The 23769-nt window shown below is 55.7% G+C and overlaps 1 protein-coding gene across 9 annotated transcripts; it reads right to left on the bottom strand.

Annotated features, from left to right (window-relative positions):
• Positions 1-982: 982 nt before the first annotated feature.
• On the bottom strand, positions 983-20621 carry ZNF385A (zinc finger protein 385A). Of its 9 annotated transcripts, none has more exons than XM_032420781.1 (8): positions 20551-20621; positions 14009-14145; positions 7202-7312; positions 5406-5568; positions 3309-3551; positions 2790-2959; positions 2487-2582; positions 984-2345 (listed from the first exon to the last, which is right to left on the bottom strand). In XM_032420781.1, the coding sequence occupies exons 1-8, from the start codon at positions 20558-20560 to the stop codon at positions 2115-2117; spliced, it is 1161 nt and encodes a 386-aa protein (XP_032276672.1). In that variant the 5' UTR covers positions 20561-20621; the 3' UTR covers positions 984-2114. The 9 variants fall into 9 exon arrangements, with proteins under 9 accessions (XP_032276677.1, XP_032276680.1, XP_032276672.1 ...); XM_032420784.1 differs by having other exon boundaries at positions 14009-14141; positions 20551-20592; XM_032420782.1 differs by lacking the exon at positions 20551-20621 and adding an exon at positions 15247-15327.
• Positions 20622-23769: the final 3148 nt, after the last annotated feature.

Genomic DNA, 23769 nt, shown 5'->3' with positions numbered 1-23769 from the left:
AGGAGGCCTCTATTTCCCTCTCCTTCCTCTTTAACAATCATCATCTCACCTTCCCTCCCCCCTTTCCTCTGAAAAACTGTGAAGTGGGTGGAGGGGGGAAGTGAGCAAAGCGGATACAATTCAGGGGGACACGGGGAGATGCTGGGTTCTGGTCTGGCCTTTTTTGTTTTACTTTTTTGCCACTCAGCAGGGCTAGAGGGACGGGGTCACAGTCAATACTGCTCTTGGGAGTGTGTGGTTGAACTGAATTCTGGAGATAATGAGGAGTGCCTTCCCCCACATCATGTGGGAGGCAGCTGAACAGAGTGTGCTTCTCTGTCCCACAGACCATTTAGGGGACCAGAAGAGAAGGTATTCTAGTGTATCTGCATATCTGTAAATGGCACAGTCCCAGTTCTTTAGTCTTGGAACATTAAGTCTCAGTGAACTTTTAAGAGACCCAAATCTGCTCATTTTGCATACGGGGAAACTGAGGTCCAGAGAGGGGAAGGACTAACTCAAGGTCACTATTTATATGAGGCCCAGCAGTGCCTGGAGTTGAGATTCCTAGTCCCTGACCCGACTTCTCTCCATTCCTTGCGTGTTGCTGGCGTGGGTTTCCCACCAGAGAGAGGCACAAAAGCCTGGATTCTTTCCTTTGTCTGAGACTGGATCTAGACCTGTTTCCCAGAACTGTGAGACACACTTAGGGCGACTCCTTTTCCATGTCGTTGGCGCCGCCTGGTGGAGTTGTGGAGAATTGCCAACAGCTGCGTCTACAATCCGAGACCTGGACTCAGAAATGGTTCCCCAGGGCCAAGTTTACATTTGGGCGGGCGGGAGTTGGGGTGAGTGGGATTGGGAGCCTCTGCTGGCTTTCTACAAGCCTCAGATCTTTCCGTCCCCCTCCTCCTGGCCCCCTTTCCCGTGTGCCGGTCCCCCTCACCATACAGATCCATCTCGCGTTGGAATAGCTCCCGTATCAGGGGGCCAAGATTGAGAGTCTGAGTCTGGGGGACAGAGGGCAACGAATCCAGACTTTATTGTCAGGGAGAGGGAAAAGGGAAGACGTGGGTGGGGGGCCGGGGTTGCTACATCGTCAAGCATTGAGAGTTGATGGGGACGGGAAGGCCAGTGGGGGCCCGTCCCCCTCCCGGTCGGCTGCTGTAAGGGCTGACGATACGGAAACCACAGAGGAGGGAGGGAGGTCACGCCCCCGCCCGAGTTGTGCAGTCGAGGTGTTTGGTGGGAGGGACAGCCATGAGGTCTAGGAGCTGGGACGGGGGAGGCTACAGACTCAGCGAATCCTGCGGAAAGGGGAGGGGCGGGGGCGAGGCTTCTATTGCTTTTTGCTCACAGTTTTGCGGAAGGCGAGGCGGGGGTGGGCTTGAACTGGACACCCCTTGCCCCCCTCGGTACCCCTTGGGCGATGGGTGCTGGTGAAAAGAATGGAATCCAGACTGGGGAGGAAGAAAGTGAGGGAAGGGTCTGTAGGGGCATCTACTTGGTCCCACCCAAGTGCCAGAGATGCCCCCAAGTGCTGCCCCCTGCGATGGGCCCAGCTAGACCTGGGGCTGGGGCATGGTGCGGGGCGGGCACAGTGAGGTTGCAGGCGGTAAAACCAAAGTGCTTTTGAGGGACCCAGGATCCCGCCTGCTCCCCTCCCCCTGCGGAGGACGGGGGTGTTCACGGAAGCGCTTCAGTTTGGAGGCAGGGGGCCGGAGTCCCAGAGTCCGCTTATTGCCAAGAAAATCCATTTCTGCCCCCCGGACTCCGACCATGGCTTGTGAACCCCGTTTTGTGCTAGGTTTGGGGGGGAAGGGCTGAATGGACATGGCTTTTGGGAGGGGGGGTGTCTCCAAGGGGGCTCGGGGGTGAGACGGCCCCCCCTTTTCTAGGGGAGAGGGAAGGGCAGGGGGCGGGGTTCCCTGAGATCTGGGGTGTTCCCCCCCTTCTGAAGCCCCCCTCCCCCGCTACCCCTCCCCTTTCCTGGAACCCCGTACCTCGGGGTGGGGGGGAAGGAGAGAGATCATTCAGGGAGTGCCGGGAGTAGGGGCAGGCTTGGAGCCTGGAGGCCTGGGTCCCGGCTGGAGGTGGAGGGGGGGGTTTGAATGGGAGGGGGTTTGGGGTTCAGGTCAGTAGGGGGAGAAAAGGATGGGTCCGTGCGCAGTTCGGATGGGCCCGGGGGCCGGGTGGAGCAAAGGGTGGGTGATGGGCGGTCCCTGGAGAAGAGGTGCGGCTGGGGCCGGGCGCAGGGACAGCGGGGAGCCTGCTGCCGCTGCCATCACCGCAGCCACCGCCAGGGGGCTGGGGAGCAGGCCACCGGCCAAGGACTTGGGCAGCTCCTTGGAGAAAGTCAGCGTGCCCTGCAGGGGGGAGAGGGGCGGGGAAAGAGAGAAGTCATTCTGCGGCCCACAAACCCCACCTCTCCCCGGGCCAGCCCGCGTCCCCTCCCCCTCCCAGTTCCGGTCTCCCCGTGGCCGAATTCTCCAGCGCCCAGGCCTCACCGCTAGCTCCCCGGAGCCCCTAGGCTTCTTGTGACGGCTCAGTAGCGGGTTGGGCTTCCCGGCCACGCCGTCTCGGTGCCGCCGGCTGGAAATGTGCTGTGGGGGCGAGTGGATAGGGGGCTGTGAGCCACGGGGAACGGGGCAACCGACAAGCCGGTAGGCACACCCCAAACACCTGGCTCCGCCCTTTCTGTGGCACCAAGGACAGACCCTGAAAGAAGCGCCCTCACCCAAGCTCCCTGTTCTCTTCCCCACTTAGTGAGTAGAGCTCCCTAGAGTTCCTGGGAAAGGCCTTGGACCCACCTGTTTCAGTTGGACCTCCGAGTTGACCTTGACATTGCAGATCTCACAGTGGAAGGTTCGGTCCTGGGCAGGGGCCTCTGGTTCCCCAGGAGTGGGAGGCCCCAGACGAGGGTAAGCTTTGATGGGGCCCAGCCCACTTCGGGCCTCCAGAATTGTCTTGTGCTTAGTACCTGGAGCCCAGAGAGGGCAGAGGTAAGGGGTGGAGGAAAAATTTTCCAGGCCCAGTAGGTGACAAATACACTCTCAATTAAAATATGGGGGAGCATCAAGTGTGGGGGTTTTCCAAGCCCCTTGGGATGCCCCCAGACACAAGGTGGGTCGGGGGAGTCACAGGTGAAGAAGTTAGGTGGAGGGGAAACTGAGGAAGTAAGTGGCTAAGGAAGGGGGGAGATGATTTGGGAGGGAGATAGGCTGATAAGTCCTGGACCGCCCAGCGTGTTGGAAACCAGGGGAATTAGGAGGTAGGGAGCAGGAGTGGGCTGAGGACAGGGGTAGGGGTGGGGGTAGGAGAGTCCATACCTTTGTTATGAGCCTCAAGCTGGGACAGGGAGTTCACTGCCACCTTGCACAGAGCACAGTAGAGCAGCCGCTTGGCCTTTTCCTCCTCTTCCTTGCTGCCCCCAGGCAGGGAAGCTGGGGCTGGAGTCCCCCCTTCAACCTTGGTTGTACCCTGACCAGTCTCCGGAATGCTGGGAGGGGATGGGGAGCCAGGCTGTTTCTCTGGGGATCCTGGAGCTGGACCCAGGCCATTCTCCATGGAAACTGTTGTTAGGGGAGAAACATAGGGGTCACTCCACATGGTTTTTGGAGAAGATTCTTTATGTGGAGGAAACCCACCCCCATTTCCTGGAGGGCAAGGGCCCAGGAGTCCCCACCCTGTGACAACATGCATGCTCTCATGCCCTGGGCCAGAGCCAGATGTGGTCTAGCTGCTGTAGTCTGGGTGTGAGGCTCCAATGCCTGGCTCATTCTCCAGAAGCTGGGACTAGTTGAGGGGTCCAGCCCCAATAGCCTCCTCTTCAGGGTGAAGCTGGCACCCAGCCTAGCCATGGAGAGAGGCATGGAACAAGGATTCACCCCTCAATGGCCTACCAGCCAGCCTGGGCTTCCTGCCTGGCCAGCCCCTTCCCAGAGTCCTGCCCAGTCTCCAGGGAGGCATGCCAAAGAGCTTTAGGAAGGGGAAGAGGCAGCACGAGGAGAGGTCGGGAGAAACAGTTACAGACATGGCAAAAGGGAAACAGAAACAGCAGAACCGGAGAGGGAACAGGGATGCAAGCTGCTCTATAATTCATGGCTTGATTAAAGATGCACAGGCCCCAGCCCTCAGCGCTGGGTTCTGGCCTCTGTACAGGGGAAACTCTAGCACTCCCATTCTTGCTCCAGCGGCCGATCCAGTTTCCGGGTCGTGGGGAGGCTGGCAGTGGGGGTGGGGCACTGGTAAGAAGGGACCTCCTGACCCCTGCAGGTGTGCATCTGCTTGTCCATTTTGTGATCTTTCCCTTTATCTCTCTTGCTCATTTTTGTCATCCATTACCTCCATTTCAATCCAGATAGCACACTCACCTCTCAATCTGGACAGGGCTTCATGATTTATAAAAGTAGGGCAGGTATCATGATCTCCTTAGAGATAAACCATTGGAACTAATTAAATGAGGAGATATACATAAAGCACCTAGAACAGTGATATTCAAGAAATGTTAGCTACCACCACCACGATCATCATCATCCCCATTTTACAGAGATGTTGCCAAGTTAAAAAACGGTATCAGGCTAAGAAGCAGCCAGAGCATAATTATAACTCAGCTCACCTGCCCGCCCTATCTGTGCCTCTCTGAGGTGTGTGTGTGTGTTGAGAGTGGGGTCCTGGTTCCCAAGCTGGTTCTCATTCTACTTGGGGTGGAACAGAAAGGTCAGGCAAGGATAAGAGGAAATGGGGATATTCAGTCTCTCTGGAGTTGGTCATGACCGCTATCTGATGTGGTAATCCCAGGATGGGGGTGGCTCATATCTTCCTTTCTTGATATTCCTTCCTTCCAATTTCTTGGGAGTATGATTGAAGATGGCCAGCAGCCATGAGGGAGAAAGAATCTCAGAGCTGCTTTTTGTGAACCTGGAAAAGACCTCAAACATCTTAAGTCTCACTCCCAGGAAAGAAAACTCTGGCCCAGTGAGGTCAAAAGATCAACCAAGATCACCCAGGGAGTTGCTTGAGCTCTCAGTCCTCCATAAGGGGAACCCCAGTGGGCAGGCCCTGAGGTGTCCTGATTCCCTCCCTACCCCTCTCCCCAAGATGAAGGAGGCTCTCCCTGGATTTGATGGTTCCTTTTTTCTTGAGGAAGTTTGCCAGGTGGCCTCACCCTAGCCCCTCTCTGAGTCACTGGGCAGTGGGGAGGACAGACAGTGGGTACTCTGTCAAGAGGAGCTGGGGTGGGAGTGGGGGTGACAGGATGGAAATTTTGTATCACTGTGCTTGGCTCCAGGATTCACCTTGGGTCAGGGTGGGGTAGGGGCTGAGGAAGAGAGAGATGAAAGCAGAGGAGAATTCTAAGAAGTGGGGAAAGAACAGAGGAGACAAGATCAGTTGAACAATGTGGTGGGGGGGGGATTCAGACACACCTGGACGGGGGGCCACACCATCCCCGTTTTGTGGGGTGCTGCCTGGGGGAGCTGGGTCTCCAGGTTCCCGGACGCCAGGCTCCCTGCCTCGGGTCTTGGCAGCCTCGATGCCTTTGACTCTTCGGGCGTGGCGATTACCCTTGTAGTGTGCCTCAGCCTGGCTCTTCAGGGACGAAGGAAGAAAATGGAATCTGAGATCACCTTTCATCTGACCATTCTCCCCACAGAGCTCCTTCAGGTCCTGGGGTGGTCTCAGCAGGCTGCAGGGAATCTCTCACTGTACCAGTGAGATGTAAAGCCCCATGCCAAAGAGTGCTGGTTATTCCTGGGGTTCAGACTAGCTTCTCAAGCTTGAGTAGATGGAAACCTAGATCCTCACCTAGCCCAGGCGCCCCCCTACCACCACACGCAGGGCCTGGCTGCTGACTCAGGCCTCTCACCTAGTTCTGGGTGAGGGAGGGTTACCCCAACCTATAATAGAATCCTAAATGGGAGGGTCCTAGCAATTCATCCAGCCAGCAATCTCTTGGCCCCCTGGCCTTCTTTGCCTATGTCTCCTGGCCCTGGGATCCAGCCTTCACTCCTTCTACACTCAGGCTGGGAGTCCCAAAGAGCTCTGAGGTCTGGGCTCTATCCTGACTACTCACCCCTGGTTCTCATTTTTCCTGAAGCCTCTGTGGACACCCTGGAGGACCCTGGCCCCAAGCCCAGCTCTGGAGATAGAGACAGCAGCAGAGACAGCTGTCAAAACAGAGCCACTTGGTGGGGGAGGGAAGGGGAGGGCAAAAGAGGGGAGGGCTGTCCACTATTGGCCCCCTGCCCCTCTAGTCCTCTACCCTCCACCAGTGAGTGGAGCCAGGGTTGGGAGAGGGGATGCCTGGGATTAAGGTAAAGGAAAGACCTAAAGCGGGGTTGGTCCTGGCTCTACCCCCACTCCCATGTGCACCTCCTGCTAAGAACATACAATCCTGGAGCCACAAGGTCACCCAGACAGGGATAGAGTAGAAATAAAAAGTGTGGATGGGCAGGAGAAGAAGATTGACAGCCCAGGGGTGGGGCAGTGGTGTGTGGAGCCTGGCATCATAGTGTGTGTGTGTGTGTGTGTGTGTGTGTGTGTGTGTGTGTGTGTGGACTGGGTAGAGAAACAGAACATGCTTTATTTCCCCCTACTCAGCAAAATAAGGCTATGCTGTTTTTCTCCAAAAGTCTCAGAACTTGCACCCCACAAAGTCCCCTCTAGACCCACACAGAAGTCCCAGGGGAGCTACAGAGGGAGGACAGCTGGGAGGCCTGACACCCAGGTTCTGCGTTTGGGGTGGCTTCTCTCCATGGGAAAGTCCCATGGGAAAGGGTAGAGAGAGGAGGAAGCCAGGAGGTTAGAGTGAACGGGGTGGGCCAGGGCAGGAGTTTAGCAGAGGCCATGGAGGGCACAGGCTCTGCAGGGGAGTCAATGACCTAACTCAGCCCAGTGCCCAAGGACTAGTGGGCCAGAGGCCACTCTCCCACCCAGACATGATGGCTACCTGTGTTCTAAGAAGTTCTGAACCAGGGAGGCCTCAGTTGCCAAGGGAGGGAGGGGTCAACCATAGAGGACTGGCCTACTTCATGTTGAAATATACAACTCCTCCCTCTCAAGTGCCTTCCATCCGCCCCTGCCCCTCCTGCAGCATCCCCATGCTTTGCTCTTTCGGATATCCCCTTAATCTTTGCCCCCCACCAGAGCTCCCAGCCTCTGCCCTCCCCTGAGATCCCCTGGCTATTGCTGCCCCAATCACTTGAGCAGTTAGGCTTCTTACCTGAGAATTGAAGCGGATCTGACAGACATTACAGGAAATGATGGGCCGCTTGGTCTTGAGCAAGGGTCCCCCGAAAGTGTGGGAGAGTACAGCCTTCTGCACAGGGTCCATCTATGGAGGCAGGCTGGGGTGAGCCAGGAACCCCAGCACAAGCTCATGTCCATCATCCCCCACATTGGTAGCAGCTGGGTTGAACCCAAATCCCCAGAACCTCCTCTCTATCCCTCAGTTTGTTTGAGGGCTCTGAGCCTCAGTCCCCTGATTCCCTCCCAGCCCAATCTTCACAGCACTTGAAGGGACCTGATGGATCAACTGGCCCCATGCTCCCATCTGACAGAAAGTAGAAGTGGTTTGCCCAAGGTCACACGATGAGTTAATAGCAGAGCTGGTACTTGCACGTGAACTGCTGTCTCAGTTCATCACACCATGATGATCCATCTCTCTTTTTGACCTACAGTTAGGCCAGTCCACCAGAAGCCCACTGATGGGAAGTCCCAAAGCACCCCAGATCCTAGGGCCTTCAGCTGAGGCCTTTGAACTCTTTTGGCCCCACTCTGGGGCAAGATGTCTACCAAGCCAAGCTTCTGGTCCCAGGAGACAGATATTCCCAGCTTCCCATTGGGCCCCGGGTTGCCCTAACACACTCCCTAGACTACCTCTTTAAGGCAGCAGGTCTAAAAGGGAGTAATAGAACTCAGGAGAGAGTATGTGGCTGTAGTGAATCAAGGGGAACCAGTGGGGAGAAACTAAGAAGCTGGGTTGGCCTGAGGCAGCCGAGAGATCTGAACTCTTTCTCTGGGGCAGGGCTGTGGGGCTGGGCGTGATTAGGAACAGTATCTGCCCCCACCCTGGGTCAGCAGATGTCTTTGCAGTCTCCTGCCAAGAGTTCACATGAGGAGGGGAGAGGATGGGAGTTTCTCTCTGAGGCCTTTAGCTATCAGGGGATGAAGTCAGGGGCCTAGAGGCATGAAAACTGCCTCCCTGCACAGTCCTCGTCTCTTCTGGCCCCTAGGCGGCCAGGGAGAGGCAAGACTGGAATGTAGCCGAGGCTGAGGGGGACTGAGTGATGGCTGGGACCTCTCATAAGGACGGAACCAAATTCAAGTTGAAGCCTTGTCTTCTAGGTGGAAGGATCAAGTAAAAAATGGTTGCTGGGACTTGGGGTTCCTTAGCTCCTTAGCTGAGTCCCTTTCCTGTGCCCAGGTCTTCATGGTTCCCAGTAAGACACCGGTGAGAGACAGGAACATGAAGCAAGGGGAAGAAGGTGGTTGGAATCTGCGAAGTCCACATATCCTCGCTCTCCCCAGTAGTCTCACTGGCTGGTTGGGGGTAATGTCAGGAAGGGGGCTTTAGATCCCTGTGAAATGGGCTGCCTCATTTGGTAGTAGTAGAGGCAGGAGTCATGACCAAGTTCAGATGACTGGTCTGACTGACAAGTGTCCCATCACTTGGTCTGTCCTTGGCTGGAAGCAGCCCCTTTCAGTAGCTCACTTTTCACCTCCTGGAAACCCAGGTCCTATTCAAAGAAAAGCCAAACAAGGGAAGAATGGGTGTGACTGTGTGTCTCGGCAGGCTGTGATCAATCTGCGCATGGGTGGAGTGGGAAGGAGTGTCATGTGCTGTGTGTACATCATTTATGTATCAACATTTCTGTGTCGGGGGCTTTGCCAACGCCATGAATGGTCAGGTTGTGTAATCTTCAGCTGTGTGTTTATCTGTGTGAATGTATGATGTGTTTGGCAGAAAGAAAGACAGACCAAGTTGGAGACAGGCTTTAATCAGAAAGGGGAGACAGACGACTGCTCTCAGCTCCCAGTCTCTAGGCGTCAGTCCTCCCTATCCAGCGACAACCCGCCGCCCCCTGCCCCAGGGTTCTCCTCAGCCCCTGGGCTTCCTCACATGCTGGGTGGGGAATGGAATTCAGCCCAAACAGAAACCCAATCTGGGCCAGGAAACCTAAGTTGATGACAGCAGTAGGGAGAGAGGAGTGGGATGGAGAGGGGACAGCAGAGGCCCCAGTTCTGTCTCTGCCCCAGCCTGCTCCCCAGAGTGCCCTGAGGACGACCTGTGGGCTGACCATCCCAACATCCATCCCAGGAGAATGGTCCCTGCCCCACTTGTGTCCCTCCTCCGGGGTGAGACCTTTTCTCTTGTACACACCCCTCCTCAGGTTTAAGTCCATAAACACCGACTAGGGGTGGGGGGGCACCGGGAAGAGGGCACCAACCTGGGGCGGTGGGTCCTTCCCACCCTCTCCTCCAGGAACTGAGGAGACACCAGGCTGAAGGTGAAGGCTCCTGGGCCCAATCCCTGCGCAGGTGGAATGTGAGCCACTGAAGTGCCGCTCCAGGCCAAGGTCAAGAGGCCCTAGTGACCTAGATGAGGGCTCTCTGGGGAGGGGTGGAGGCCAACATCTCCCACAGCCCATTCCACTCCAGAGCCCCTTCCCTGGGATTTTGGCCTAGACACTGCCTGGAAATGTCCACAAAACATTCCTCTCCCACCTGCCCTCCAACAGCAGACATGAAGGGGAATCGCTCCCTGAAGCTGGGGCAAAATGAATCAGGAAGGGCAAGGGGGAGGGAAGGGAGGAAACCAGATCAGGAACACGAGGGGGGGCATGATTATATTTCCTTCCATTGCCCTTTATCTGATGGAAACCGCTGCCCCTTGTTTGGCCACCCCACTTCCCCCTCCTCCCCATCCCCCCCCCATAAAGGTGAAAAGGGAAGGAGGGTGGAATCTCAGGGATGGGAAGACCTGAGGGACAGGAAGAACTGAAATAGGAAAGAGAGCGAGCTAGGGGGTGTCTAAAGAGCAGGTGGAAGCTGGTGGGGGAGGGATGCTGGGAAGGGGAGAGATGCCGGGATGGGATGAGGGATCTAAGCGGGGTGGTAATCTGAGGGTACATGTAAGTCCTGATGGGAAGTCTGAAGATCTGGAGGACTCCAAGGATCTGAGAAGCAGAGGTGGGGGTATCCAGTGTGATGGCAGTAGTCTGGGGGTGCCAGCTGGGATCCAGAGATTGGTTGGGACCGCGCCTGTTATGGGGGATGGGCCAGATAACCCGAGGACCAAGCGAAAGGAGAGGTAGCCCGCCCGCCAGGGGCGGGCGGGGATGGGGTGGGGGGGGCGCTGCGGCAGCGGCGGGAGCCAGGGAGAGAGGAGGGGCCGGGTGGCTTACCCTGCGGGACCCCGGGGGCCGCGACTCCATGGCCCGGGGCGGCGGACCCGGGCGGGGCACCCGAGCCTGGCCGGGCCGGGCAGGCCGGGGACGCGGCGCTCGTTGCCCGGGTGGCTCGGGCTGTGCGGCCGGGCCGGCCCGAGAAGGGGAGGCGGTGCCGGCCGGGACTGGAGCCCGCCCCGGAGGCGGGGCCGAGGGCGGGCCGCGGACCGGGGCGGGGCTAGGGAGCCAGCGAGAGATGAAGGGGGGCTAGGGTGAAAAGAGGAGGGGAGTCCGTATCCAGATACTCGTTCCAGGGTATACCTTGTCCTGGCGAGGGGTCGCTCGGCCCGGCGACCGGATATTGACCAAGTGACCTCGGCTTCCTCCACTGAGGACCCTTGCTGGGTCCAGTGTCCCCATCAATCCTATGGACGACTCTGTTTCTCTAGCTCGGACGTTTCTCCTTTCTTCCATCCCCTCCGCCCTGGCCCTCGCTCCTTTGCTCACAGCCTCTCTTCCGGGTCCCCAGACGACCCTTCTCCTCTTCCCTCTGCACACGACCCCTTTGCCCTTTTTACATGTCACTTCCCCTACTAGGGAGGGGAAATCGAGCCCAAGTACCTAGGTGTCAGGCACTGCTCTCTCAGCGACTCCTCTGAACGGTGGAGCTCGGGGGCGCCCAGAGCAGAAGCGACCTCAGATTGGGGACATCGTCCCTAACCTCTTCCCACCTCCTCCCCTCGCCCGCCACCTGCTGGACAACCAGGTTCCCAAAGAGCTTATGTTTCGTGCACTTGCTGCCCTCTGGCGGTCAAGTAGGGGCAGCACTGGGGCTGAGGGGCAGGAGGGCAGAGCAACCCACTGCCCCAGACACCTCCTCATCCTCTCTGGACAGGTCTTAGGTTTCCCGCTCTCTCATCTCTGGATCTCACCCTCTCTCATTCCACCTAGGACAGAGAGATGAGTGAAGCAGGGGCTGGAGGTAGAGGTTGCCTTTGGGAGACAATGAGGGATGTCCAAGGGCAGAGGAAAGCATAATGTGGCAAGGGGTCTAAGAGGTAGGAACTGCCCCAGTAGGAAAGAGATCTGGAGGTCTTAGTCCAGGGAAGGCGAGACTCTGCGATGAATAATAAAACCACCACCACCACCACCTAATGTTGACTGAGCCCTTGGAATGTGCCACCCTCGGTACTGAGCTCTTTGCATGGATTATCTAATTTAATCTTCACAACCACTATTCAAAATAAGTACTATTATTATCTTCATTTTATAGATGAGGGAACTGAGGTTTAGAGAGGTTAAATAATTTGCCCAAGGTCATAAGCTAGTAAGTGGCTGAACTGGGATTTGAATTTTAAACCTGGGCAGCCTGACTCTAAAGCCATGTACTTAACTGCTGCACAGTACTGCCAAAGGCCTGTCTGCAGCTTTTCTGCAGTCCTCATTCCCCTGCAGAATTTGACACTATTGATGCAGCCCGCGACACTCTCTCCCTTGGCTTCTCTAACTCTACAGGAACCAGGTTGCATCCCCACCCCCTCCAGTGGCTCCTCCATTTCCTTTGCTGGCACCTCCTCCTGTTCCTGCTGCCTAATTCTGCTTATTCCAAAAGGCTGAGGCCTTGGCCATACTACCCTTCTCTCTCTGATCCTCTCTTAAATAAAAATAATAGCAATAACATAATAATCATAGCAGCTAACACTGAACACTTACTTTGGCTAGGCATTATGATTATGCAATACAATTCTCACAACAGCCTTGTGTGTTGGTACTATTACTATCTTGTTTTACAGCTGGTAAAATTCAGGTTCAGAGAAGTGAAGCAATTTGCCTGAGGTCACACAGCCAGTACTTTTGGAATGTCAGTTCAAATCCTGCCAGTCAAAGTTGGTGCTGCTCAACACTCTGCTGCACTCTCCAAGCTTATCAGCGCTCATGGCTTTAAATAGCTAGTCCCTGCTAGAGGCAGTGGAGCCATGAACCCTGTGGGAGTCAGAAAGCCTGAACTATCCATGTGAATTGACTAGCTTTGTGACCTTGGGCAAGTCACTTAACCTCTCTAACTTGTTATCTTTCCTACTAAGCGTGGGCTCCCCAAGGGCACAGACTGAGTCCCGTATCCCTGACGCCTGGTACAGTGCCCAGCACATGGTAGCTGCTCAAAAAATTTTTTTTGTTCACTTGAACCATTGTCAGTGTCTCTGTCACAATATTTATAACTCTTGCTCTGTTTTGTGTTATAGATTGCTGCATAGATGTTGCTATTTCCCCCCTGTATATAAGGTCTTCCAAGATTGGGCCTTATCATGTTTACCCTCACGTCTCCATTGTATCTAGAACAGTGCCTTGCTTATAGCCAGTACTCAGTTTTCTCATCTGTAAAACAGGGATAAAACAACAGCTTCCCTATAGGGTTGAATCATACCTTCAGCACATACTGTGTCAGCTGAGGTAAATTACTAAACCCTTCTGAGCTTTAGTTTCTGCCTTGCCATATGTGAAACAGGAATAATACTGTCCTCTTTGTTGGGTTGTGGTGAAGATGCAGTGAGATCAGGTATAGAAACACCTAGTGCAGCGCCCGGCGCGTAGTTGATGCGCAGTCCATGTTTGTAGCTGAATATGATTTGATGGTGGGTTATTGGAGCTGAATAAAGCTGACTTCCCCCAAACCTTTAGCTCGAGCCCACTCTCCAGGACCCAAATTCCAACTGTCTGCTGGACATTTCTGGCTCAATGTCCCACTCGTATACCAACTCACCATGTCCTAAAGTGAGCTCAGTAGCCTCACCCCAGACCAGCTTCCTCCTCCAAACCCCTGCCCCTGTCAAGGTGACTTCTTCCAGTCACAGAGGTTTGAATCCTGGAGTTAGCCTTTATTCATCCTCTCTCTTCTCCCCCACCCCCAAATACCAGTTGGTCACCATGGCCTATGAATACTTCCTTGGAAACACCTTGCCTCTCCCCCTTCCTATACACTCACACTGCCCCTACCACTGGCCCAGTCTGGACTTCCAGGCTTCCCTGCAGGCCCGCCTTGGTGGGATAGCCTCCTCTAGGCTCTGCTCCCTTTCATCCAGCTGTCCCACCCACCTTCCTCAAACACTGCTCTTACCAAGTCACTTTCCTGCTCAGGAATGCATAATGGCTCCCTATTTCATACTGTATTAAATTTAGTCAAATTTGCTAGCCCTCTAAGCCCTACCCCATTGACCTTACCCACCCAGGTGTGGGTTCCAGAGAGCTAGAATTTACAAACAGGCAGGCTTGTGGCCCTGCTTATTCCCTCCTTCTGGATTCAGCACCTGTCCCCCCTCCCACCTCCCTGTAGTCACAGTCACCACTCTAGGTCTCATTTCTTCTCTAGATGGTGGGCTCAATGAGAGGATTCATATAAAACATGTAGCACAGGGTCTGGCTCATAGATAGTGAGACCTCAGCAGATATTAGTTATTGTTGTTATTGTTGTTAATAGTTTACCAGATAGCCAACAATGCTCGTAACCAGCTAGAAGTCAGGGAGATGGGGTCCTAAGAGGAGATAAGGAATTAGATACAAGAGAAGAGGGCAAGGGTGAGTCGGAGGGAAAGAAGGAGCCAGGGTCTCAGGAGGATAGGGCAGGCAGGCCGGCTGCTACTCACAGTGTTGTAGTTGCTGAAGAGGCCCAGGGTGGGGGCCGGCTCCAGTGGGAAGGGCAGGATCTGCTTGAGGTCCAGTGGGGGCTGCATGATGGGGGGCTGCCGAAGCAGAGGGAGGGGCCCTGCCCGGCTCAGGCTGCCTGAAGGGCAGAGAAAACATTACGTGGGGCAGGAAGATTGAAGCTTGGGAGCCCCACCCAAACCTGTCAGTCCCACTCCCCAGCTGGGGCCCCCACACTCAGAAGTGTGACCCCCGTGGTACACACACACTTCCCCTGCTTGCTGTCTCCGGAGCAATGGAGCACAGTGCCCTGTGGGCCCAGGGGAGGGTGCAGACCAGTCCTTCCCTTCTGGGTATTTTTCACTTCCCCCTTCTCCAGCCTCCCTCCCCCAAGACCTTTAGGCATTTTACAGACCCAGGAAGAGCACAGACCTTCTCTGCTGGATCAGCAGGACTCGAGAGCCCCATGGCTCTGGTCACTCCCTTCTTCTGGTTTTGTTTTCCCCCAAGGAATCCCAAAGGCTAGGTCTCACCCCAGGGAGAACAGAGTCAGGTGGGTGATTCATCCCACTGCCCAGAGGGGAATATTGAGGCCTAGATTTGGAGGAGGGCTACTGAGTCAGGCTGCCTGAAGAGCTATGATTTGTCCCAGTCATAAATCCTAGTTAATTGTTGACATCTCTGGGGGTAGGTAATAGGTGAGTGGCATTTGCTCTGGGAGGTGGACTGCCTGGGTCTATTCTCAGAGCCCTTTTTCCCCAACCTTCCTGTCTTCCCCCGTGCCCCTTTGTCTCACTGGGAGTGTTCAGCTCCAGCTCGGCAGGAGGAACAGCCACCCTGGCCTCTGGGAGGGGAATGCCTGGGTCTGACCCCAAGGGGGAAATGAAAGTCCAGGCTAGCCACTCCACTACCCACCCACCCCTGAAACCTTTTTCTCCTCCCTCCAGAGCCATGGGAGGAACCTTGCCAGTCTCCAAAGGGGGTGGGCCAAAGGCCCTCAGGACCCCTCTGGGCTTCCGCTAGCCCAGCTCCCTTCTGCAACCTAGCTGTCCACCAGTCAGGGAATTCTGTCTGCCCTTCACTGCTCTAGCAACCCCCTGCCAACAACAGGGGTTCCCAGGAACAAAGGCAAAGCTAGGAGCCTGCAAGCTTGGCCCCGTCCTCCCTTGACCTTACTGGGGCAGAGGGTACCCCGGGATCCTTTCCTGCTCCCTCCATAGAGACTTGCCCCTTTGCATACCTTCAGTTTCTGGTGCCTGCTGCCCCCAGGCAGTGGCCTGGCCCTGGCCCCCCAGGGGCCTGGGCCTGACAGCGTCCCCTTCCCTTGGTTCTGCCCCCTGCCCCCTCCCTTGCCAGCCCCCTCCCCCCCAGTCCAGTCAGTAGAATCAGCCAATCAGAGTCCTGGAAAAGTGGGGCAGAGGGGAGGGCGGGGGAGCAGGGATTAGGGAATCAGAGGCGAGAGGGAGGGGGTGGGGAGGGCTCAGGCACAGCTGGGGGCAGGGAGCTGGTCCAGAAAGGTCTGGAGGGGTCTGTCTCTTCTGCCAGGGTGGGTGGCCAGGGTACCTGAGGTCAAGGCTGCTGGGAGCTTGGGCTCTAGATGGCTAAGGGTTGAAGGAAATGGCAGGATGCTTGGCTTTGGCCCTTGGGCAGCTGGGGGTCTGTAAACCCTGTGTGTATTCCCTCCTCTGCCACCTCAGAGTTGGGATGGGACAAGGGGAGAGGAGAGAGAGACAGACAGATAGACAGACAAAAGCAAATGAGAGAGAATGGGAAAGAATGACAGAAGCAGGAGTAAGTGATTGAGAAAAAAGACATAGATACTGAGAGAGAAAAGGATAGTGAACAACAGAGAGAAGAGAGTGAAATGAGAGAGAAAAAAAGAGACTCTGCTGAAAAACTGGACACAGAGCTAGAGACCAGGGTAGAAAGACTGAAAGAGAGCAGGGAGAGCAAGAATGGGAGAGAGAAGTGACAGGCAGACATCTGAGGGGCAGTCTGACTACCTCCCCTTCCTGGTCTGTCCCCTCAGGGCTGTTCCCCTCTGTGTGCACCCCCCCCCCCACAAGCCTGGCACACCAGACCAGGGCAGCCTTAACGAGCCCCAGGCAGCATCAGGAATGGTGAGAGAAACCTGAGCGCTCCCAGAGACCCAGGCACCCAGCACCCAGCCCTAGCAGCTGGTTTGGGGCTGGCACTTGCCCTGCCCCAGAGCAGCTCAGCTCCTTGACCCTTTCCCCAACTCTAGACTCTCTGAAGCCCCCACCACTCAAACACCCATCTCAGAAGACAGAGATGGGTTCTGGAAAAGGCAATAGAAAAAAAAATGTAATGTGGAGCCACTTTGTGCCAGGCAATGAGTTCTGAGTATTATCACTTTAATCTCTGGGGCAGCTATGATTCTATGGAGGTAGCTGATACTATTTTCCCCATTTGACATATGAGGAAACTGAGGCTGAGAGAACTTAAAAACCTTGGCTGGTGTTACATAGCCTGTAAGTATCAGGGCTGGGATTTAAACCAAGATCTGTCGCACTCTGTAGCAAATTCTTTTGCAGCTACATAACCCCCAGAGGACTCTAGTCTCACTTGGAAGGCATGGAGATCCAAGCACAGGCTTCCATCTTGTTCAAGGAGAGGAAGGGGAGAGCAAGATCCCTGCACTTCCTGGGGTTGGAGGAAAACAAACAGCAGTGATTCAGTTCCCTATGGCCAGCAACTCATCTTTTCCACTGACAGGAGCCCTGGAGGGAAGGAGGGAGGAGAGGGAAGTGGGAGCAAGGGCTGAAATGAGGATGGAGTGAGGCAAGGAAGCAGAGTGGGCAACTAGAGATTCATCTGTCTCCTTCCCGATTTTTGGGTCTACTGCGCTATGAGATGGGGAGAGGGACTGATGGCAGCTCATGGGCAGAGTGGGCAGAAGCAGGGCTCGCGTTTCAGGTGGCCCAAGCCTCAGTCCCCTCTTCCCTTCTCTGGGAATAATAATAGTGGCCACTTTTTGAGGGCTTACTATATGCCAGGCACTGGACATACATGATCTCCCTGAGGATGGCTCCAATGCTCAGGGGCTGGGTGACTAGCTCATTTGGCAAAAGAGAACAACAGTACTGCCTCAAGGAGTTGTTGAGAGGATTGAACGAATCCATGGAAATTGCTGGCATGCTACAAAGGGAGCTCAATAAATGTTTGCTAAATAAATGAGTCCTCATCTTATCGATGATGACAATCAGCTCTGAGAAGGGGAGTTACTTGACCAAGGTCACACAGCTAGTGAGGGACTTGAACCTGTCTGTCTGGCTCCAGAGACAGAGCTTTCAAGCACCACACTTTTGTGGGTAGACTAGGGATGGGGTATGGGGGTGGGGAAGGGCAGGAACATAGGGCTGGGGAAGCAGGAAATGAGGTAGGAAATCCAGGGCTTCTGACATCTGGCTAGGTGAGGGCTTCAGGCAGGTTTGGAGGGGGGAGGAGAGCAAACTGGAGTGTGTGCATGCATGGCACAAGAGTCAGGCAGGGCAGGGAGGAGCTGGGGTCTGGCTGGGGCAGGCCACTCCAGAGGGAAGCTCATTAGAGTAATTACCTCCAACAGATAGAGCCCCACCCAGCTCTGTGGGAATTGCCAAATGCTTTATTAAAGACAGTTGCCAATGCACTTTAGAGGGGGTGAACTCTCAGACCCTTGGATGGATGTCCATCTGTCCTTTTCTATGTCCTACCTAGCCCTAGGCACTTTGATCCTGCTCAGGTTTCCTCTCTAGCACTGAGCCACAACCAAGCCACATCTAACTCCTTCCATCCCACTGAGGTCTGGTCTTTTCCTTCCTCCCTGCCCCAGAAATTCTGGCCAGGTTAGAGTCCCAGCCCCTTGGCTGTCTTAGGTCAGGCCTGGGGCCTCAAGCCCTTGTGGTAAAGAATGGGAGTGTCTGCCATGAGCTGGCTCAGGGAGTGGTCATGTCTGGTAGGAACAGGAGTCAGGAAAGGTGTTAGGGTAGGGCTGTGCGTTAGTGTTGGTTCTGAAGGTTGTGCCAGGATGAGCGTGAGATGAGAGAGAGGTATTGGGATTAGGGTTGCAAGTAGTATTAGGGCCCTAACCTAAGGTGGTGAAAAGCTTGGGGTCAGCACTGGGTTAAGATGGGAATTAAACTCTGGGGCCAAGGGAGGAGCTAGATTGGGGTCTGGACTGGGTTATCATCTCTAATACAACTTTCTCTTCAGGACTTTGGGCCTCTTCTCCCTCCCCAGCCCCAGCAATGCCTAAAATTGGGGATTGAGGGGAGACCTTGAACCCCCCCTGCATCTTGACTTCTTGACCAAATTCCATGTATCTGTTCCCTTCTGCCTCAACTTCTCCCATCTGGACAGGAGGCAGGCTGAGGGCTGGAAAAGTTTTGAAGTCAAAGATGAAAGCAACAGGGGATGATTATGAACAACTACTTAAAACATCATCCTTAATAACCCTAGGGTGGATGTAGGCGGGGCAGGGCTAAAGGGAGGAGGTGGCCAGAAAGGGAAGAGAAAGAAGATCCTTGGGAAATCTTCCCTATCTGACAGGAAAGGGCCTCCTTCAATGCCCCCTCCCCGCAAGGGCCTAGTTGGAGAGGACAGTAAGAAAGGTCCGGAACAGGGAATTGAGCCCAGAACCACCATCTGCTTAAACCTAGGCCCATGGTCTAGATCTTGAGCAGGTAGGCGGGGCCCCACCTGCTGGTCAGGGCCACCATGCACATGGACTCAGTAGACCTCAGCATTTGGAACAGAAAACCTTACTATGGGCCCTGGGGGTGGGGCCTGAGCCCTGGCTGGCAGGCTTCCCTTCCCGCCCCTCTGTAGGTGGGCACAAGGAGGGAGTTAACTACAGGGTCCTCCAGGAGATACGGTGGGGGTGAAATTGGTGGACCCAGGCATTTTTCCTGTGGTGGGGTCTTGGTCAGGTTTGAGCAGGTCCCTGAGGTGGTCTTTCGAGCCTACAGACCAAGGGAAGTGCTGCTCACACTGGCCTATTCTGGATAAGCACGATGCTGCCCCTGGGGCCCAGGCCCAGGGTGGGGCCGGAGCCCAGGGGGGAGCCCACATGCAGGGATTGCACAGGTTGGAGGAATGTGGAGCCCATGCTCTGGGGGCCTGAGTCCAAGATGTGTTGGTGAGGATCACTTTAGGGTGGGGATAGTCTTCAGGCTTGGGTGAGGAGTCTTTTCTTTGCTGGAGATACTGGTGGGAGGGAGGCAGGCAACCAGTCATTCATCCTCTGTTCCCTCGTTCATTGAATAACTATGATGGAGTGTGTAACATGATAAGAGAGGGATGAGATACAGGAAGGGGAGAGAAAGAGATGGAGAAAGGAGGGCAGAAGGGGAGAAAGACCACTAGTGGGAAGTCAACAGGGGTCAAAGGAAAGAAGGGAAGGAAAAGAGCCAAGGAGGCAAACAGCAGAGGGACCCAGCAGAGGGCTGAGGCAGGAGCCAGGCAAGCCCTGCGGCACCAGCATGGAGCCAGGTGTCCCCAGTGGGAGGTAAGGAGTGTGAGGGCCTGGTGTGGGTGGTGGTGGGGGGGTCTCCCACCATAAGCAGGGCCCACGAACCGGCCTAACCAGGGCAGAGGTCAGAGGTCAGAGGACAGAGCAGGCCTGAGACTATTGTGGAGGCAGGGGCCTGGAGCCCCTGGAGCTGAGGAGGAGTCCAGGCGCACAGCTAGTCCCTCTCCTCCCCCACCCCGGGGCTCCCTTCCGATGTAGGTCATGAGGATGGGGTGGCTGTGGCTGAAGGGTTGTCAGAGCCCCGCGGGGGCTCCCCTCCCCCTCCTTACTCTCTCCATTGCCCCTTGTCCCCTGGTGCCCCCGGCCCAAGGCAGGGGTGGGGGTGGGAGAAGAAAGAAGAAGGAAGCCGGGAAGGAAGGGCCCAGGCAGCCAGAGCAAGGAGAGAGCGGGGCAGGTCCCGGCGTGTTGGGGCAGGATGGCTGCGGAGGCAGGATCGGAGCCGCAGGGGCCCTGGGATGGACAGCTTCCCACCCCTGCTTCTCCCCAGCCCCCTTATCTCCGGCCCTCAGGTTCCCACCTCCCACCACACACACCTCGAAGCTACACCCACCATCTTTTCCCCGCCCGCCCCCCACTTCCTCCTTTCCCTTATCCTGGGCCCAGAAGGATGTCGGAGTGTCTGAGCTAAGGGTGGGGGAGGGCGTGTGTGTGTGTGGGGGGACGGGTCAGAACCTTTCCCTCAACTCCACCAGGCCAAGATCAGCCCTCTCCCCCAGCCTCTCGTAGACCGTCATATAATATTCATGAGCCTCATGAATACGCAATGTCCTCATTATGGGGCGGGGGTCTCACTCGGCTCTGCTTTCCCATTCACCGATCCCTAAATTACCCAGAGAAGCGGCAGCTTGGGGAAAAGGGGAAGAGGGGACCCCCAGATGTGAAGCCAGATGAAGGGGGAGGGGGAACCGGTTGCTGACGGGCGGCCGCAGTCACCGCGGTGCCGGGAGGTTGGGGGGGTGACCTACTGAGAGGGACCCAGGAGCCCCGGAGCCCCGAGCCGCAGAGCCCACTCACCGAGGATCATGCTGGGGACCCAGGCGCCCGGGGTTCCGCGTCGCTCTGTCCCGGGGGCCGTTCTGGCCGGGCTGGGGGTACGGGGGGAGGAGTCGGGGGAGGAGCAGAGGCCGGCCCAGGCGGAGCGGGGGCGGAGCCCGCAGCAGGTGAAGACGGGAGGAGGGGGGAACCCGGGCACCCTGGGCTCAATGAGGGGACGTCTTGGCGGCTCCTTGCCCCTCCCGCTTTCTCTCCCACTTGCTGCCCCGGGTCTCCTGGATTTACGGTGTCACTGCAGCCAGGGCTGGCGGAACACATCTACAAGGCGGTGTGAAGTGATGGAGGAAGCTGGGAACTAAGATGCCTGGGTTCCCGGGAAGGGCTGAGTCTGAGGGCAGGAAGTCTGGTCATGAGCTGATACGGGGTGAGGGATGCCTAAGTACTCTGGGGAGGGATGGGGCCTGGGTTGGGTGGGACACCTGGGTCCTCTTCAGAGTGATAGGCTGGGCAGGGTCCGTGTGGAGGAGTGCAGAGAATGTTAAGGTCCTTTGTTTCTCCGACTTTGGAGCAAGATGTTTGGGGGCTGGGTTTCAGAGGTGAAATGTGGGGCTGAAGATGGATCCCAGGTTGATCTCTGGCTGGGGTTCAAATGCCTAGGTCCTTAGGGAAGGTCTGAGTGAAGAGATTGCAATCAATGAGGTGGAAAAAGAAGCTTGCAACTGTGATCATTAGGGCAACCAGAAGATGATACAAAATCCAGAACTGAGGCTCAATTCTATACAAATGACCTGAATTGGGGTGGGGATAGGAGCATCCATCAGGCATCAGGGCCCAAACCCGGGGCCTTCCCCATTAAGGTGACCTTGGATTGAAGAGGACTAGTGGGGGTGTTTGGTGAGGTGGAGGGGAAGATGGGGAATACGACAGAATGTATGGGCTGCAGAGAGTGTCAGGGGGCTGTGCAGGATATTGGATGTATTTTAAGGACTAACGGGGACTTGATTAGAGATGAGCAACTGGGACCCCAGCATGAGGCTCGAGTCTGGGAGTCTGTGAAGTGTCTGGGGAAGATGCAGCTGCTACAGCCTGGACCTGTCTATACCTGCCCCAAGAGGGAGGGTGGCAGGAGGACTTCCCAGAATGCCATGCAGCCAGCTTCAGGCCAGTCCCAGCCAGAGGGAAAGGAGGTGTGACTGGGAACTAGAACGCTTGGGATTTAAGGAGGGTGGAGGCAGGGAGGAAGAGGTTGGTGGAAGGGTGGCAGGACTGGAGTCTTGGAACAGTTGGGGAAGGGGGATTGAGGACTGGCATTCCTGGGTTCAGCAGGGAAGTGGGACTAGATGGCTAATTAAGGTACCAGAAGTTCAAGTTCCTGATTCTGGACTTCAGCAGTCTCTTGCCTTTACCCCACTGATCTGGTTTGAAGAAAAGATGTCCCAGCTCAATGGCAAGAGAATGCTGGGGGTTTCAATGCCTTGGTCTTGTTCTGATACAGAGGCCCAGAGATCTCAGGGGACTGTGACCTTGCTGCCCAAATCTGGCCTTGGGAGAGAATGTAGGGGGTCCTCCTAGCCAGTCAGAGGAGGTCCTCTTACTCCAGCTCCACCCTGCTACCATGTTGTTCAACCCTAGTATCCCAGAGCCTGCTTCTCCCCAGGCCCTGTTATCCATCCTACCCCCTGCACTGCCCCCCCCCCCCCCCCCCAACTTTTTTGCCTCTTCCCATTTTTTTCCCCTCCTTGGTGGACTCAGAACAAACAAGAATCAACAGTAGGTGTGGTTGATTGGTGATAGAGACCCCTTTGCCCTCCGCCTTGTCAACCCTCCCACACTGCCCCCGGGGACTCTGAGTTAGGGAGGTCTCAGAAGAGGGGTTGCGTAACTTACCAAGGTGAGGCAGCTGGCTGGAGGGCGGGGTGACCTTGCAGGCAGCCAGGAGCAGGGGGTGGGGGGGCAGTGTGCGGGGTGAATTCATTATTGATGAGCCCTGCACCCCGGGCTACTAATGAGCCCGGGCCGGTTGCTCTAATTGATGTCAAGAAACTTGAGACCCCCAGATCAGCTTCCCGCCTGCCAGCTGCCTCTCCTGAGCCCCCTCCCCCTCCCTGCACCCCCAGCTGCTCTGTTCCCTTCCCTGGGCCTCCTTCCCATCTCTGTACAAACAGATGAGGAAAGGGCTCAGGCCTCCTAGCCCCCTACCCTCCTGTCCCTCTGGATGGCTCAAGTCTCAGGATGAGAGGCAGACATCCTCTGGAGGGGCTGGGAGATTTGGAAGGGGAAACAGACCAGAGCCTGAGTACAGTTCAGGGGCAGGAAGGCAGGTGCTAGATGCAACTGTGGCCTTTCTGAGCCCAAGGAAGTCCTTTCTCATATTGTGTACCCTCAGGAGAGACCTTGTCACTCTCTGAGAATCAGTTACAGGCACTATACAGACACACCCATGACACCAGCCCAATACCCCACACAGCTCACTTCCCTTCCTCATTTCCTCCTGCCCCTGTAAGAAATCTCAGATCTGGCCCCTGGAGTTTGGCTGAGGCCAATCCCACCCCTCCCCCAAGCAGGGGAATATGAGATTTCCTTCCTTGAGAATTCCCAGTGCCTTGTTATGCATCAGCTGCCATCCTTGGAAATACTGGGTGGCTCTTGGCCTTACTAGGTCTCTTCCTCCTTATCAGTCCCTCTTCATTCATAGGTTCTGGAAAGAAGGTCTGAGGTACAATTATCAAGAAGTCACAGATGGGAGTGTGCAGCAGCCTTGATCTCCCAGGAAAGAGATATGTTTAAGGTGATGCAGGCACTGCTAGGCAGAAGCCTAAGTTAATAAGAATAGCCTGGGTGGTGGGGGAAAGAGGAGATGGACTTCAAGCACTCCCCCGCCCAAAATTCCCATAAATTTGTGGCTATGCTGCCCTCTGGTGGCTGAATTCTGGTCTAGCATGACATGGCCATCTTTGCCTCCAACAATCCATTAGAATTTCAGCACCCTCTCCTTCCTCTTGTGGCGCATTAGGACTGGCCTTGAAAAGACAAGAGGACCCCGAGGGGCTCCCTCACTTCGATTTCTCTTCAAAGACCTAAACCCTAGGGGCATGTTGGTTAAGAATGAGGGCTTTCACGGTCAGACAAGGCTGGATTCGACTCTGCTCTGGCACTCACTGGGTGACCTTGGGCAAGTTATATAACCTTTCTGGACCTCAATCTTCCCTTGTGTCAATGGGGTTAATTGTACCTACTTCA

This window comes from Phoca vitulina, unplaced genomic scaffold (assembly GCF_004348235.1).
Source record: "Phoca vitulina isolate PV1807 unplaced genomic scaffold, GSC_HSeal_1.0 scaffold23, whole genome shotgun sequence".
Classification (NCBI taxonomy): domain Eukaryota; kingdom Metazoa; phylum Chordata; class Mammalia; order Carnivora; family Phocidae; genus Phoca; species Phoca vitulina.
Note: the sequence above shows the minus strand (reverse complement) of the source record. Positions and strands in the feature narration are given on the sequence as shown.

Excerpts from the sequence above, each read along its gene's own strand:
- ZNF385A (XM_032420781.1), bottom strand. Across the intron at positions 7,313-14,008 it reads TCTTCAGCAACTACAACACT|ATGGACCCTGTGCAGAAGGC; the intron begins GTGAGTAGCAGC and ends CTGCCTCCATAG. Across the intron at positions 2,960-3,308 it reads GCTTGAGGCTCATAACAAAG|GTACTAAGCACAAGACAATT; the intron begins GTATGGACTCTC and ends TCTGGGCTCCAG.